This window comes from Lynx rufus, unplaced genomic scaffold, assembly GCF_022079265.1.
Source record: "Lynx rufus isolate CCGP_SWC_20201006 ecotype Redwood Valley unplaced genomic scaffold, mLynRuf1.p SCAF_4, whole genome shotgun sequence".
NCBI classification, from domain to species: Eukaryota; Metazoa; Chordata; class Mammalia; order Carnivora; family Felidae; genus Lynx; species Lynx rufus.
Window position 1 is genome coordinate 62,268,917 of NW_025814856.1, and position 14,856 is coordinate 62,283,772.

The 14,856-nt window shown below is 57.9% G+C and overlaps 1 protein-coding gene across 2 annotated transcripts; it reads right to left on the reverse strand.

The window, feature by feature from the left end:
• Window positions 1–485: 485 nt before the first annotated feature.
• IGFBP3 (insulin like growth factor binding protein 3) lies at window positions 486–5,957 on the reverse strand. Of its 2 annotated transcripts, none has more exons than XM_047094663.1 (4): window positions 5,549–5,957; window positions 2,248–2,474; window positions 1,382–1,501; window positions 486–611 (listed from the first exon to the last, which is right to left on the reverse strand). In XM_047094663.1, exons 1-4 carry the CDS (start codon window positions 5,955–5,957, stop codon window positions 486–488), a joined length of 882 nt encoding a protein of 293 aa, XP_046950619.1. The 2 variants fall into 2 exon arrangements, with proteins under 2 accessions (XP_046950619.1, XP_046950618.1); XM_047094662.1 differs by having other exon boundaries at window positions 5,531–5,957.
• Between the last annotated feature and the right edge of the window lie 8,899 nt (window positions 5,958–14,856).

Consider the following 14,856-nt stretch of genomic DNA (forward strand, 5'->3'; position numbering starts at 1 on the left):
AGGAGACCAAACACTCTGTTTTCCCCAATGGCCCTCTCGTTTATTAAGAGAGAAAATAGTACCGAACAGGACGGCATTCTTCAAAGGCAGGGTTTAAAAATCTCATTTTTGTGTTAGGCGCAAAACGCACTTTGCTACCATCCTACCAATCACAAACTGTCGGAATATCCCCAACGTGTTTTACAGAAAAGAACAGCCACGCCACTGAGTCGGAAGCATGTTCCTAGAGCAAGTCCCTGTGGATCAGACAGCCACCAGGAAGGTAAACCACCCATAGCCGGTGGGAAAAGCTCACTTTTGGAATTCCCTGCAGGTGTGTGAACGTAACACGTCCAAGATCCTTCAAGCGAGGGAAGGGGCCTCAGAGACACCCTGACCTCAGACCCCGGTTCCCTGGGCTGTGCCCTGCGGAAGGGTCTGTCCCCCGCTCCCGAGACGCTGGGGCCCCCGAGCCCAGGCCCCCAGGCTTACATGGTGAGCAGTGTCTACTTGCTGTCCATGCTGTAGCAGTGAACGTCACCCTTCCCCCTGGCGTCGAAGCCCGGCAGCGGCTGCCCGTACTTGTCCACGCACCAGCAGAAGCCTCGCTTCCTGCCCTTGGACGGGCGGCACTGTGGGAGGGCGCAGGGAACACAGTGAGCCCGGAGGCGCCACCACGGGGTCCCGACCCATGGAGGCTCTCTCAAGGCCCTCTGCGCTTGCGTGTAGGAGTGAGTCCTCCAGAGAGGCAGGGCCAGGGCAGTTCTGTGTCCCTCAGGCCTCGGGGACACCTGCAGGCACACCTGGGGACTGGAGCACACATCCCCCAGTGCACCTGTGTCCCAGGGCGCACGGCAGCTCGGAGTGCGCATGTCCCAGACTGCACGCCAAGAGGCCCACCCGGGTTCTCGGTGTGGGTCTGCTGAGCGAGTGACCAATGGGGACGAACGGGGAGCAGAAGTGCTGCTGGTGAGTGGGAACAAGCGTGAAGGTGAGATGGTGGCCAGGGCAGACGGGCTGTGGGACCAAAGCCAGGGCCACAAGCACTTTGGCGGCGGCCTCGCGAATCCTGCAGATCCGGTGGGGCCGTAATGCAGTACCAGACCCATAGAGACGCACTTATCGTGGCTTCAAGTAACAACGCCACCCACGTGTCAGGACCACTGGGCGGGATGGGCCGGGGGGGCTGTCTCAGGGACACTGTTTGGCCAGCGACCTCACGTCCCTATGATGGTTATTCACAATGTCACCCCTGACACAGTGCAGCTGTGTCCCTGTGCTGTCACATTTAACCAAGGGTCCCGGGGGGGGGGGGGGACAGCACACTGCCCGTGGGCGGGGGGAGGGCACGTCGGCCTCCCGTGGGCATCGGGCATGGGATGCTTGTGAGGACACCACTCACCTGCTTTTTCTTGTAGAAGCCCTTCCTGTCGCAGTTGGGGATGTGGACGCCCCTGGGGCTGAGTGTGTCCAAGAACTTGAGGCGGTTCAGGGTGTCCTCCACCTCCCGGCGGCAGGGCCCCTGGGTGGGGGGAGAGCCACGGGTCACTCGGGAGCGCTGGCGGCCTCACGCAGCCCCGCACACCCTCCGAGGGACCTGCCATGCCATTCTCACGAGGACCCCGACTATGGCTCCCTGTCGTGAGGTCCCCTGAGCAAGGCCTGGGGACGGAGTCACCGCAGGTCAGAGACCAGGCGCACAAAATATCGCCAGCCTCACGGACCATCTCTGTGCAGGGCACTGGGGCGCTCCTGCTCATGTCATCCACCTAGACCCCCAGAAGTTCCCCACGGTGGGAAGAGTCACCCAGTGCCTGGGGCTGGCATCCACTGCCCCCTAGGAGGGGGGAGGAGGAAAGGGAGGAGGGGGGAAGAGGAGGGAGGGAAAAGGAGGGGGAGGACACAGGAGGAGGGAGGAGAGGGAAGAGGGAGGAGGAGGGAGGAAGGGAAAGCAGGGGAGGAGGGGGGGGAGGAGGAGGGGGAGGGGGAGGAGAGGAGGGGGAGGGGGGAGGAAGGGGAAAGCAGTGGAGGAGGAGGGGGAAGAGGAGTAGGAAGGGAGGAGGGGGGAGGGGGAGGAGGGGGAAGAGGGAGGAGGGGGAGGAAGGGAAAGCAGTGGGGGAGGAGGGGGAGGAGGAGTAGGAGGGGGGAGGAGGGAGGAGGGGGAGGAGAAAGGAGGAAGGAGGGGGGAGGAGGGGAAGGAGGAAGGAGGGGGGAGGAGGGAGGAGGCGGAGAAGGGAGGAGGCAGAGGAGACAGAGGAGGGCGCTCACATATTCCGTCTCCCGCTTGGACTCGGAGGAGAAGTTCTGGGTGTCGGTGCTCTGGGACTCGTAGTCCAGCTTGTAGCGCTGACTGTCCTTGGCGTGGCCCTTCTTGATGACATCCATCTTGGTGTGCAGGGGCTGGAGCTTGGTGTCAGGCAGCCGGTGTGTGCTGGGGAAGGGCTGGCCCTGCATGCTCCCCGCACTGTGCTCCTCCTCCGACTCACTGCTGTTTCCTTGGAAAGTGCAAGGGACACGCAGATGTGACGGCCACCCACAGTCAGCGGTCTTTTCAAAACCTGACCGCGGCCACCGAGCCACGAGCCACGGCTAAGTGGAGATGTCATTCAGCGATTCCAAAGAACCTTGAAACCCCAGGTACTGGCAGCAGAGGGCAGTCACTGCGGCCCAGGAAGCCCGCTTTCTAAAATGGAATCTGGGGGTGCTGGGGTGGCTCAGGTCACGGTCTCATGGCTGGAGCTTCAAGTCCCACGTCGGGCTTTATACAGCGTGGAGGCTGCATGGCATCCTCTTTCCCTCTCTCTCTCTCTCAAGTTAAGTGAACTTACAAAAATAGAAATAAAGACACTGGAATGTGCGGACTGCACAAGGCGGGGCAGCGCAGGCCTCTCCCAGCCCAGCCGGCAGGGCTTGATACCGTCCACCAGCAGGGGGCGCACCTCCGACACCGCAGGCTACCCCAGGGCAGCCTCCCGGGCCTGGGGACCCGCGCTTCTGTCCCCACCCAACGCCCCGCTGAGTCCCAGGCGCCAGGTGGGGGCAGCAATCTGCAGGTGACAAGCCCCAGGGCCTCTGATCCCAGCGCTGCCTCGTGCCACCAGGCAAAACCAGCTCCCCTCAGAGGCCGGCTAGGTCCCCTGGCTCTGGGCGTTTGGTGGTGTGCCACCGGTGCCCTGGTCCCATCTGTCACTGTCCACGCAAGGGCTGGGGCGCCCAGAGGAGCTGCACAGACCCCACGCGGGCCGGAGCCCTCCATCCCTGAGAAGGACCCCCTCCCTAGCCGCCTCTGCGACCGGCGCCCTGACGCCTGTGCCCGTGCTGGACCATCCGCTGTGTCACTGGGATTTGGATGCGGAGCCAGACGCTGTCTGGGGTCCTTTTCCAGGATGGTGGGGGCGGGGGTGGCTACGGGGGAGCCCTTGGTAGGTCATCAGCAAGCAGTGCTAGGGTTTCCCTCCCGGGAGGGGGTGCTTGGGCCGCTGTCTGGTCCAGAATCTACCACCCCTGGGGTCCCCAGCGCCCTGCCACCCAGGGGCCAGCCCCATGTGGTGACGGCCTGCGGCTCTAGGTGACAGGAACACAGGCCTCCCTGAGGCTGGCTGGAGGACCCAGCGTCCAGCTAGATTCCGTGCTCTCCATGGGACGCGCCCAGGGCAGGTGCACTCCCCTGGGGCTCGGGGAACACTCTCTCCTCCCAGGCTCCACTTCCTCACCCGGGAAGAGCGAGCCCCAGTGGGTGGGGGGAGGAGCTGCCGGGCAGTGGAGCCTGACAGACTCCTCAACAGGTAGAATTTGGTTTCAATTTCCTTGAACCTTAGGGCTTTTTTCCCCTTCTTTTCCAGAGAACGACCGGAGACAAAGGAGATGCTAAGAGTATGTAAATAAACATATCTGCATTTCTTTTCCAAGAACCGAGTAGTTTCTGAAACCTCCCAGGTTTTCTTTCTCATGCCTGCTGACGTTGGCAAGAACAGAAAACCTCGGCATTTAAGCAACAGACGGTCTTAACTTCTGACTGCCACTTAAACTCCCCTCCCCCCACGGGTCTCCTCAAATCGTAGATCTTTTTGTCGCTTTACAGTGAAGCGTGTCAACCAATACTGTGGTGCTCCTACGTAGTAATCCCAACGCCCACCGCAGCCTAACCAAGCACAGCCGTGTCCAGAGGAACGTGAAGTCACCATCTGCCCAGAAAGCACATTAGGAAAATAAAGTGCACACAGCAAATGACCTCATTGCCTTGAGAGACAGACCCATCCAGCGATTTTAGGTCCGCTGGATAAAACGGTGCACGTTTTAGGCAACTGGACTTTTGGGTTTCCACCAATCCTGGAATGGTGTCTGTGTCTCCGGGATCAACGGAGCCAGCCCTGCCTCCAGAGACAGAGGCTCACCCCTGCGTGCAAGTGTGCAGAACTGAAATCATAAAGGGTCTTCCCTCCTGCGGGGTCAGTGCGGGGGCTGCCCACTAGCTCAGGCCAGCTTGGTGCCTGGAGGGCAGGGCAGAACTCTGCCCGCCTCCAGCTCAGCAGAAACTTCGCTCACAGAACCGGGAGGCTGGCCGACCCTGCTGAAATTTGGAGGAAGAGCCGCGGACTCCGCTTACACTTCTTCTCCAAGGGAACAACTCATGTCCCTCACAGAGCCCAGCGCCTGACCGCGGCCGAGCCCGTGGAGTCACTCTGCCAAACGTTAGGTTTTGTCCTCTTGGGCCCCCCCACTAGCGGGACCCCATCCCTTCCACTTCGGAGTAAGTGCAAACAGTCCTGAGGCTGACTCCACCCCCCCTCACCATCACTGAAATTCTCCGAGTCCACATCCCCGCAGTCCCCGCACCTGGCCTCGGTCTGGGGCCACCCACGCACGGGGGGCTGGGGCGGCGCCCAAGGGGGACGATGCGGGGCGTGGCAACCGGGTTCAGCACTCACTTTCCTCCCTGCCTCGGGACCCTGGAGAGTCACCTCTTTCTGAACGTCAGGTTCCCAAACGCGAAAGATACAAGTACCGGATTCCCACCTTACGGTCTCCCGCACACCGCGAGACGCGTCGTTGCTTCGCAAGCCGTAGGTCTGTGCCAATGTTGCCATCTTAGAGACGGACATCATTTCCCACAACGTGCCCGCCCACCCATCCCCAGTCCAAACCAGCCCCGACCACCTCCCTGCTCCCCCGGCCCCCGCCGCATCCTTGGCACAAGCACGTTGGCTCCCGGTTTGGGGGACGCGGAAGCCGCGTTCCGGAGGTGGGCCGCACCGTCCCAGCCCACGTCCCGCGCTGCGCCCGCACCAAGGGCGGGAACGTGCTCCCGGGCACGGGGTCGGTCCGTGACCGCCCCCTCGGCTCCGCTCCCTCGCAGCCACAGAACCTTTGACCCAGTTTTGCCGAAAGCGCTCGGCAATTTGCAGGCGCTCTGCCCTCCGAGAACGTGGCGCGCGGAGGGCCGGCTGCGGGGCGGGCCTCGGGCGAGCGTCCTGCCTCGCGGGGCCGGGGGTCTCCGCGCACACACAGCACCCGGGGCGGGGAGAGCAGGGGGTCCCCCGCGGCCGCGCACCCGGCGCGGGCGGCTCACCTGGCGTGGGCGGCGCGGGCAGCAGGTAGGCGCGCAGGCGGCCGGCGGCGCTGGCGTTGGTGCAGAGCCCGCGGCCGTCCAGCAGCGCCTGCAGCGGGCGCGGCTCGCCGGGCGGCGGCTGGCAGCGGAGGCCAGCACCGCAGCGCTCGGTGTAGACGCCGCACGGCTGGCCCTCGCGCAGGGCGCACGTCAGGCAGCAGCCGCAGCCGGGCTCCCGCACCAGCTCGGAGCACGCGGACGCGGCGGGCGGCGGCGCGCACTGGGCCAGAGCGCGCGCGTCGCACGGCTCGCAGCGCACCACGGGGCCCGCGCCCGCCGCGCCCGCGCCAGCCCGAGCCGCCGGCGGCCCGCGGAGTAGCGCCAGCGCGGTCAGCGCCGCGGCCCAGAGCGCAGGGCGCGCCCGCTGCATGGCGCCCACGGCGAGGGCGCGCTGCTCGGCCAGCCGGGGCGCGCGGGGACCGGGCGAAAGCGCGCGGCTCGAGGCTGCGGGAGCAGGGTAGGCGGTGGCCGGTGCTCCGCGCTGCGCCGTCCTTTTCGCGTCTGGGAGGCTCGGGCGCGCCGGCCGCTATATAGAAGCCGGTGGCCGAGGACACGCCCCGGAACGGCGCGCGGGTGGGGGGAGAGGGGGCGGGCCGGCGCGCACTAGGCTCCGGGGCCCGCGCGGCGCCCCGGGCGGCCGGGCGGCCGGGCAGGGGCGGGGGCGCGCAGCGCGCGGCCGCCCAGGCACCTGCTCCACGCGCGCACTCCCGCCCCAACGCCACCCCGCCGGCCGCCGGCACTGGGCAGCCCGGCCACCCCGCTGTTCGCGGCGCCTCCGGCCACCCCGACGCCGCCGCCCGTCTGCCTGCGGGTCTGGGTGAGGCCGCCCCGCTGAGAGCTGGTGTCGGGGACACTGGCGTGCTCGCTCCGCCCCGGGTGTACTTCGCAAAGCTTTGCAAAATTTAAGTCCTCGGGTCGGGACAGTCGTGGGACGTGTCTGAGTTAGGATACTCGATTTGCTTCGAGGTCTCTGGTTCTGTCTGCACGCGTGGGGCCGTTTGCACTAGCCCCCCCCACGCCCACCCCCCCGGGACGTACAGGTGCGCACGTGGTCCCCACCCGGTTCAGGCCCGCTCCTCAAAGAGGTGCAGCCTCACTGGGTGCTTCCTACCAAGTCCCCAGCTGGCAAAGGGGGCTGGCAGCGAGTGGGTCCTTAGGAGACTTGCCAGAGATTGACGTCACCACTGTTCCTGTCGGAGGGACGCTCCCTGATTATGTTTTCACATGGAGTTTATTTACATCCACCACAAGAAAATAATTAAAAGAATAAGGCGGGCACCGCCGAGGTGTATTTAATAACCGAATAGGCCTCACAGTTGGTTACTTTTACTACCGTTTTCCGGGCCGCTTTGTACTGGGTTGCCTCCGGTCCGCTGGAGTGGAGAGTGTCTGGGATTCTCGCTTCCCTGTGCAATCTAAACCCTGGGCACCAGCGTGGAAGTCCCAGGGCGCAATTGCGCCCCCAAGGTCGCGCTCCGGCCCGGTGGTTTCAAGTGTCTGCGCGCCCCTTCCCTGGGTGACCAACAGAGGGCGCCAGTGGTTCAGGCTTGAATCGACGACCGGGTCCAAGGCTCTTCTGCAAGAGCAAGTGGGTCAGCAATGCAAACCGAAGAGACCCCCGCGGGAAGGGGCTTTCCTGGACTCTCTCGGAAATGGATACTTGCCCTAGGAGGTGGGTAGGTATCTTGGAGGAGCGTTTTGCAGTTTGCAGTAGAAACTGCCCCTGGGGACCCCCGTGCGTTCCCCCCTCCAGCCCGGCCCGCCCCCTGCAGGGCTGTGGGCGAAGCCAGCGCGCACCCACTGTCTCTCTGCCCTGCCGTGTGTAGGTGCGCACATGGGTAGGTGTGTGCGGGCTCCCTTTAGAATTGGGGACCGATGTACTCTTGGCATATAGACATAAAGCAGGAGTAATACTTGCTCCACAGGAAGAGAGAGCTGGAACGCGCAGAGGGGCCTGCGTCCCCAGCCCCGCGGAGGCACAGCCACCCCCCCCCCCACGCCAGCGCGCAGGCTGTGCAGACTCGTCCAGGTTACCGCACACCGTGCGTCACCTCCTGGCTGCCCCCCGCCCCCATCCCTCCTTGTAGCTGCGTGTTATCTGCCTCAGCCTCCGAGAACAGGGTCTCGAATTGCATTGGAAAATTAGAAGAAGCAAAAAACAAACAAAAATCCCTCCGGGTTGGTTGCACGACTCCTTTCCTATCCACGGAGACCTGGATTCTGAAACAGCCGGCTGCGCAGCCAGATTCCTGAGCCTCTGTGTTTAGGCCAGTGTCACCAGGCAGTGTGGCCCTTTTGCAGCGCTGCCATCCGAGTGTGGTCGGAAAGCGCAGGGAGGACACCCGGGTCCTCCCCTGGTCCTGGGCTTCCCAGCACCCTCCCCTCACCGGCCTGGGCCGCGGCCGCACAGCAGTAGCCAGTTCCGCGCGGAGACCCTAGGGGGCGTCGAAGAGCCAGGCGCCGCGCCCGCGGGAACCCAAGGCTGCACTCCCACGAATGTTCCATGACCACGTGCGGCAGGGCTGTCGTCCCCCGCTCCGTGAGGTCTCGCGACAACGAGGTGAGTCTGTGGCAGGGGGCAGCGACGTGGGGGAGAATCATGTTTCAGTCTTGAGTCACTTTTTATTTGACAAAACTGCAAGGAATTTCCCCTCCCCCCCCAAGATCGTAAATGTCGTGGGGTGGACTTGGAGGGGCTGAAACTGAGCTAGGTGTTATGCTGGTTAATTTTGTCAGACTTTGAGTCATCTTGTGTTGGTGGTTAATGAACACACCGGGGGGGGGATGTTCAGTGGAAAGATTCCCCCCCCCCCAAGGTACCTGAATGCTTGTACAGTTAAGTGCAGCCAGGGGAACCAGAGAGACTCAGAACACATCCCTTTTCGCTAACACAATTCAGTTGGCCTGATTATGGGTGGTGATGGCTGGGGTCAGCCTGTCATCTTAACCAGGTGACATGAGCTTGTCATTTCTTTGGGCTCCCTGCTGTAGCTCACAGGCACTGCCTGCATGTGGCCTCCCTCTGCCCAGGCCCTGGCTGACCTGTCACCGAGGGTCCCTCTCCACATGCACATGGATGTCAGGAGCGCCGAGCCCTCTTCTGTGTCCCCAGAGGTGTGGCTATCAGGCTCTCCCGCCACAGGAAGGTCCTAACTCCCAGAGGCAAGTAACGTGGGGGCGATCTCATTTTAGGACTCGGTGGCGAGCTGCTTGAAGCTTCCAGCCAGGGGAGACAGGGGCGGGGACAGGGAACCTAACTGTCCCTCTGTCAGATGTCCTGCTGGGTAAACCTCCTGGCTCTGTGCTCTGGCTGGGAGGATGCGTTAGGACCGTACTGCTGATCAGGTGGCTAGAAATGGCCATGACCTGCAGGTGACACCCGCTACGGTCCAGCGGTCCATTCAGGCCACGTTACCGAGCACCTTCCTGCGCTGGCTGTGTGGTCTCCCGGGCTGGCCGGACCAGACAGCGGTGGGCAGTGGGCGTCTGTGTCCCAGGAGGGGGTGCCTGTGTGGTCACGGAGAGACGGTGGCTTTCCCGTGGAGTCTTACCAGCTGTGGACGAGCCCAGCTGAAGGGAAAAGACAGGAGGAAGGGTGTGTGCACCCAGGGGCCGGCGCTCTGGGTGCCTGAAGGGGTCGAGGGGCTTGGAGGGAGTGGTGTCTCCTGGCGGAGGTGGAATTCTCAGGTTCGGAAGGGACGGCAGAAGTCGACTAGCAGGGTGGTGCTGGTGCCATTGGAGACCCGTAGTCTGGAGCCGGGGACGCCAGAGTCCGTGTGTCCTGTTTGGCCCAACAATTTGGAGGTGGCTCAAGCTCCCTGAGAAAGCCAGAGGACAGGTCTTCCTGGGGCCCCACCTGCTGGGTGTTGGACTTTCTTGGGACCCATCGCCCTTTTATTCGCTCCAGTCTTCCCCCTTTGGGATGGCCCATGCCGTCCCACGATGTTTTCTGGAAGCAGCTGGCATGTTTTCTAGGTTAAAGGATCCACAGGGAGAGGAATTTTGCCCAGGATGGATCACCCATCCAGGCCATTTGGGCGGTTAGGTAACGAGGCTTGGAACTTTTTTACAGTTTACTTATTTATTTATTTATTTATTTATTTATTTATTTAGAGTGAGAGGGAGGGGCACAGAGAGAGGGAGAGAGGGAGAGAGGGAGAGAGAGAATCCCAAGCAGGTTCTGAGCTGCCGGCACAGAGCCCCACGTGGGGCTCGAACTCACAAACTGAGTCAAAACCAAGAATTAGCTGATTAACCGACTGAGCCACCCAGATGCCCCCCCACGCCTGGAACTTTTTGAGTGGATGGTACTTAGACTTTGGATTTAGAGTTCACTCTGGAGTGGAGGGTACTGAGATGAGCCTAACGTGCTTTGTGTGTGGGCCGCATGGTTTTGCAGGCAGAGGGTGGCACGTCCTGGGTTGGACAGTGTCAGCCAAACTTCCTGTCCACGGGAAACCTCAGGATGTGACCGTAGTTTTAAGTAGGTCCTTGAGGAGGTAATCGTTCGAGTTAAGAGGAGGTCATGAAGGATTAGAGTGGGTCTTGAGTCCACTGACCGGTGGCCACGCAAGCAGAGAGACACCAAAATGCGGAGGGAGGGGGGCAGAGATGGGAGGAGAGTGCCTCAGATGCCCCGGATGCCCCAGGGGGCTGTCCCCACCTGAGCTGGGGGTGGGGTTGGAGGACCTTGTGCAGAGTCTCAGAGGGAGTGGCCGTGCCCACACCCTCCTTTCACACTCCTGGCCTCCAGAACCTGGAGGTAATAAGTCCCCCGGTTTGCAGTGATTGATTAAGGCAGCCTTAAGATACAAATACATTTTGAATTTGAAACAATGAGATTTGATGTGATTTTCAAAGCAGTGAGCGAGGCCGTGGTGGACAGAGGGCCGGTGATGAGCCTGAGGGTTGAGAGGTCAGAAGAAAGAAGCCTGGGCCAGCAGTGAGGAAGGAGAAAAGCCAAAGTGGGCTTGAGGTGGGGGGAGAGGAGGGTGTGGAGGTGCGACTGGGGAGGGGGCCGCCCTGAAAAGAGGCACAGGGTCCTGGCAGCATGAAGGACCCACTGGGGTGTTGGGGATTTAAAGTGAGACTGGTCAGCATGACTCTCCCGATCCCTGGACTCAGCAGCAGGTGCTGGCCCAGGAGGTGGCTCGGCCGGGCGTGGTTTCCCCCAGAGAGGAGGCTGGATGGTGATGGGGGCCAGGGACAAGGACAAGCCAGCCGAGGGGCCACAGCACTTAACTCCAAAATCAATTCTCCTTCCAGTTTGATAGCCTTTGCTGCGTGTATTTTAAGGCTCTGAGTTCGGAAGACGCTTGGAGAATTTCTCCGTGTTCTTGGTGAAGCCACACTCTCACCCTGTCATCGTTAATATTCTTCCTTGTCCTGTTGATTCCTTGCTGTGTAACCCACTCATTTGATAGTAGTTTAGGTACATCTGTTTCTTTCTTTCTTTTTTTTTTTAAGCGTTTTTTTTTGAAGGAGAGAGACAGAGCGTGAGCGGGGGAGGAGCAGAGAGAGAGGGAGACACAGAATCTGAAGCAGGCTGTAGGCTCTGAGCCATCAGCACAGAGCCCAATGCGGGGCTCGAACCCACAAACTGTGAGATCATTACCTGGGTCAAAGTCGGACGCTTAACTGACTGAGCCACCCAGGGACCCCTAGATATGTCCGTTCCTTTTGACAGCTGTTTGCATGCTCCCTTTCTGTCCCTTTATTGTTTTTAATTCGCCCACTTAAGAATTAATTATTCTTTTACAAGTATTTGAAATTAGTCAGTAAAGTGATTTACTTTAATCACTTAATTTACCCAAGCTTAATTTACCCAAGCTATTTTCTCCCATCAATAATCAAGCTTTCAAAATCATCACTACATGTTCCCTGAAACATTATCGATGGGTATAATAAAGAGTAAGCTGTCATGGGTAGTCGTGTCTACTTTATAGTGAGATGCTGAAGGGCTTTTATAAAAGGTAGAACCAAAGGGCGCCTGGGGGGCCCAGTTGGTTGAGCGTCCGGCTTCAGCTCAGGTCATGATCTCACGGTTTGTGGGTTTGAGCCCTGCATCGGGCTCTGTGCTGATGGCTCAGAGCCTGGAGCCTGCTTCGGATTCTGTCTCCCTCTCTCTCTCCCCCTCCCCTGCTTGCACCCTGTCTGTCTGTCTGTCTGTCTCTCTCTCAAGGATAAACAAGACATTTAAAAAATTAAAAAAAAAATAAAACTGACTTATGCATAGATAATTTGCCTCAAAGAACTTCTGAGAAGCGCTGTATAAGCATTTACATTGTAGACGGAGCCCACGGTCTCCCCTGGGACCACCCACAGAGTCTACACTTCTGCTTGAAAGCCTGGACAGGGACACATCAGCAGGGGATTTGACTGCAGGACTTTGCCTCGGGTCCGGAGAGAGAGTGCCCAGTTTCATGTGGCTTTCAATCTTGAGCTACAGTTAGGCTGTAGATCCACACTCAACCCAGAGTCAGCCGTGTGGGCGTTTTGTGTACACTCTCCAAACCCTCTCCCTGCTCCGGGTGTCCCGGCTCTGATGCGGACCTCAGAGGCGCCTAGGAATGCACGCGCTCACGTTCAGGGCAGGAGGAACCTTAAGGTCCAGCTTCCCCCGGAGGTCCCAGAGAACACATGCCCGCATCTGGGTTGGCATCCCGCCACTCAGCAAAGCCTCCTTCCCTTTGATCTGTGTCCTCAGTCACATGCATCCCTGTTCCCTGTCATGAAATGTGTCACATTCTCCAGCTCCTTCTTCTCTTATCTTTTGTTTTCTGCGGTTGGGTCATGAAATATTGGGTATGGTTTCATTTGAGGTTCTCCTTAATATCCTTGGTATTTCTTACTTCCTGAATCTCTAAGTTTGTGTTATTCACCACCTTGGGGAAGTCTTCAGCTAAGTTTTTTTCAAATTCTTTTTTCCATGCCAGTCTTTTCCTCTTTCTCTCGCATTATTTTGATTATCATTGTCACTGTTTTTGGTTTTCTTTTTCTCTGCGTTCTTCACACTGGGCAATTTCTACCTACCCTGTTTTCAAATTCACAAAGCCCTTTCCCCTACAACGTCCATTTTGTTATTGAGCTGATCAGGTGAGTTTTTAGTTCATTTACCACATTTCTCTCCTCTCTGATCTCCATGGGGTTATTATTTAAAAAAAAATTTAAATGTTTTATTTATTTTTAAGACAGAGAGACAGAGCATGAGCAGGGGAGGGGCAGAGGTGGGGGGGGGACACAGAATCCAAAGCAGGCTCCAGGCGCCGAGCTATCAGCACAGAGCCTGATGCGGGGCTCAAACTCACGAACTGTGAGATCATGACCTCGGCCGAAAGTTGGACGCTTAACCGATTGAGCCAGCCAGGCGCCCCTCCGTGGGGTTATTTTTTAACACTTCCTATCTCTGTTGGGAACCCCAATCTTGTCTTTCACTTGGAGTTTTTCCTTTGGCCTCCCAGCGTGGTGATAGAAGCTGCTGGAAGTCTGATCATTTCTGCGTTTGGGCTGTCTAGAGGCTGGCCTTTGTCCACTGTCTTTCTTCTAGAGATTTGTTCACTTCCCTTGGTGTTTCTGGCTGTGTCCTCCATGGGGAGTGTCACGTTCCTCAGACTCTCTGTGCAGGGTCCCATTATCATCTCCTGGAGAACGCTGATGCTTTTGTTTGCTTCCTTCCCTGAGCGGGATTTCGGCTTGGTTATCAGTAACAAGTTCTGTTTCACCGTCTGTGGCCCGTGGTTCTAATCTCGGCTCTGCATTCAAAGCTTTGCTGTGCTGCCTTGGGTCTGTCCTACTGTGTGCCCCTCAGCTGAGCCCGGGACTTATGAAGCTTCGTGCTCAGAAGCAGGCAGCCTTTCTCTGGAGTTGCCCACCGGCTCTGGCCCGCAGACGTCCCTTCCCTGGTGGCTTCTTGTACAGCCGTAGCTGTAGCTCCCGGCCGGGGCCACACCTCTGGGCAAAGCTCAGAGCAAAGAGAATGAAAGAAAACAGGCATTTACCGCTGACGCTCTTAGCTTGAGGGGCAAATTCTCTCCGTTCTTCTGGCCGGAAAGCCAGTTTTGCCTCTTCTGTGCTTGGGGCAACACTGAGAGAGGCCAGAGGAATCATTGCACCAGGAAACACTCCATCATGGGCAACTTTTCCATGCGTGGCTCCCCTCTACCTGACCCAGTTGTAGTTACTACACCTGTTAGTTGCGGTCAATGTGGCTGGTATAGAGGAGCTCGGGAAATCTCCCTCCGTTGAAGTCAGCAGTGGCGTCCCACTTGTTAATTTCCACGACTGTACTGTTACTTCCTCCTGCTGGTTTCAAAGTTATTCGTTAGTCATTTTGCAATACTCCCTAGAAACTACAAAGGTCTTCTTAATCAATAGACTTCTAATATTGGTTGATACTTTTATTCTACTTCTGTGCAATGAAAGCACATTCAGAAAGTTTACTTATATTTGTGCCCCCCCCCCCGATTTCTGGGCTGTTGTTGTTATTATGTCTTAATTCTGTCTGTAGATTCCAAGTTCCAGAACATGTTAATGTTCTTGTTTTAATATAGTTAGTATTCCTTTGGAAATAGTCTCACAATTCTTCTGATTTCTTCCATCCTTCAATTTTCCATCTGCAGCCTTCTCATACCAGTGTCTACCAGGTATGTATAGTCCATCCCTTAATCTAAACCTAATGGTGCATTTGTATTTAAAGTTCATTGTTTATATAGCAGGTAGTTGGGTCTTGATTTTTATTTTTGAACCTAGTCCTCTAATCTCTGTCTTTTAATTGAACTTTTTTGTTAATTAACATTTAATACAATCATCCAGGTGACTGGGCTCAGTCTACCATTTTCTGTTTACTTTCTCTTTGTTCCATTGAATCTTTGTCCTGCTTCTCTTTCTTTACATCCTTTCGGATTCGTTAAATACCTTTTGGTATTCTACTTCATGTCCTCTATTGGCTTTTTTGTATTTTTTTGATTGTTGACTTTAGACATTATAAACTGTTCTCAGGGTACAGCGGGTTAATACTGGACCACTTCTCCATGTAAAAGCTTTAGAACAGTGTAATTCTATTACCAGGGCCTCCATCCACTCTTGTGCTATTGAGATAATATATTTTGCTTACACACGTGTTACAAAACACACAGAACAATGTTATTATTTTTGCTTTAAAAAATTAATAGTCTGGGGGTGCCTGGGTGGCTCAGTCGGTTAAGTGTCCAACTTTGGCTCAGGTCATGATCTCACCGTTCCCGAGTTCAAGCCCTGCTTCGGCTCTGTGC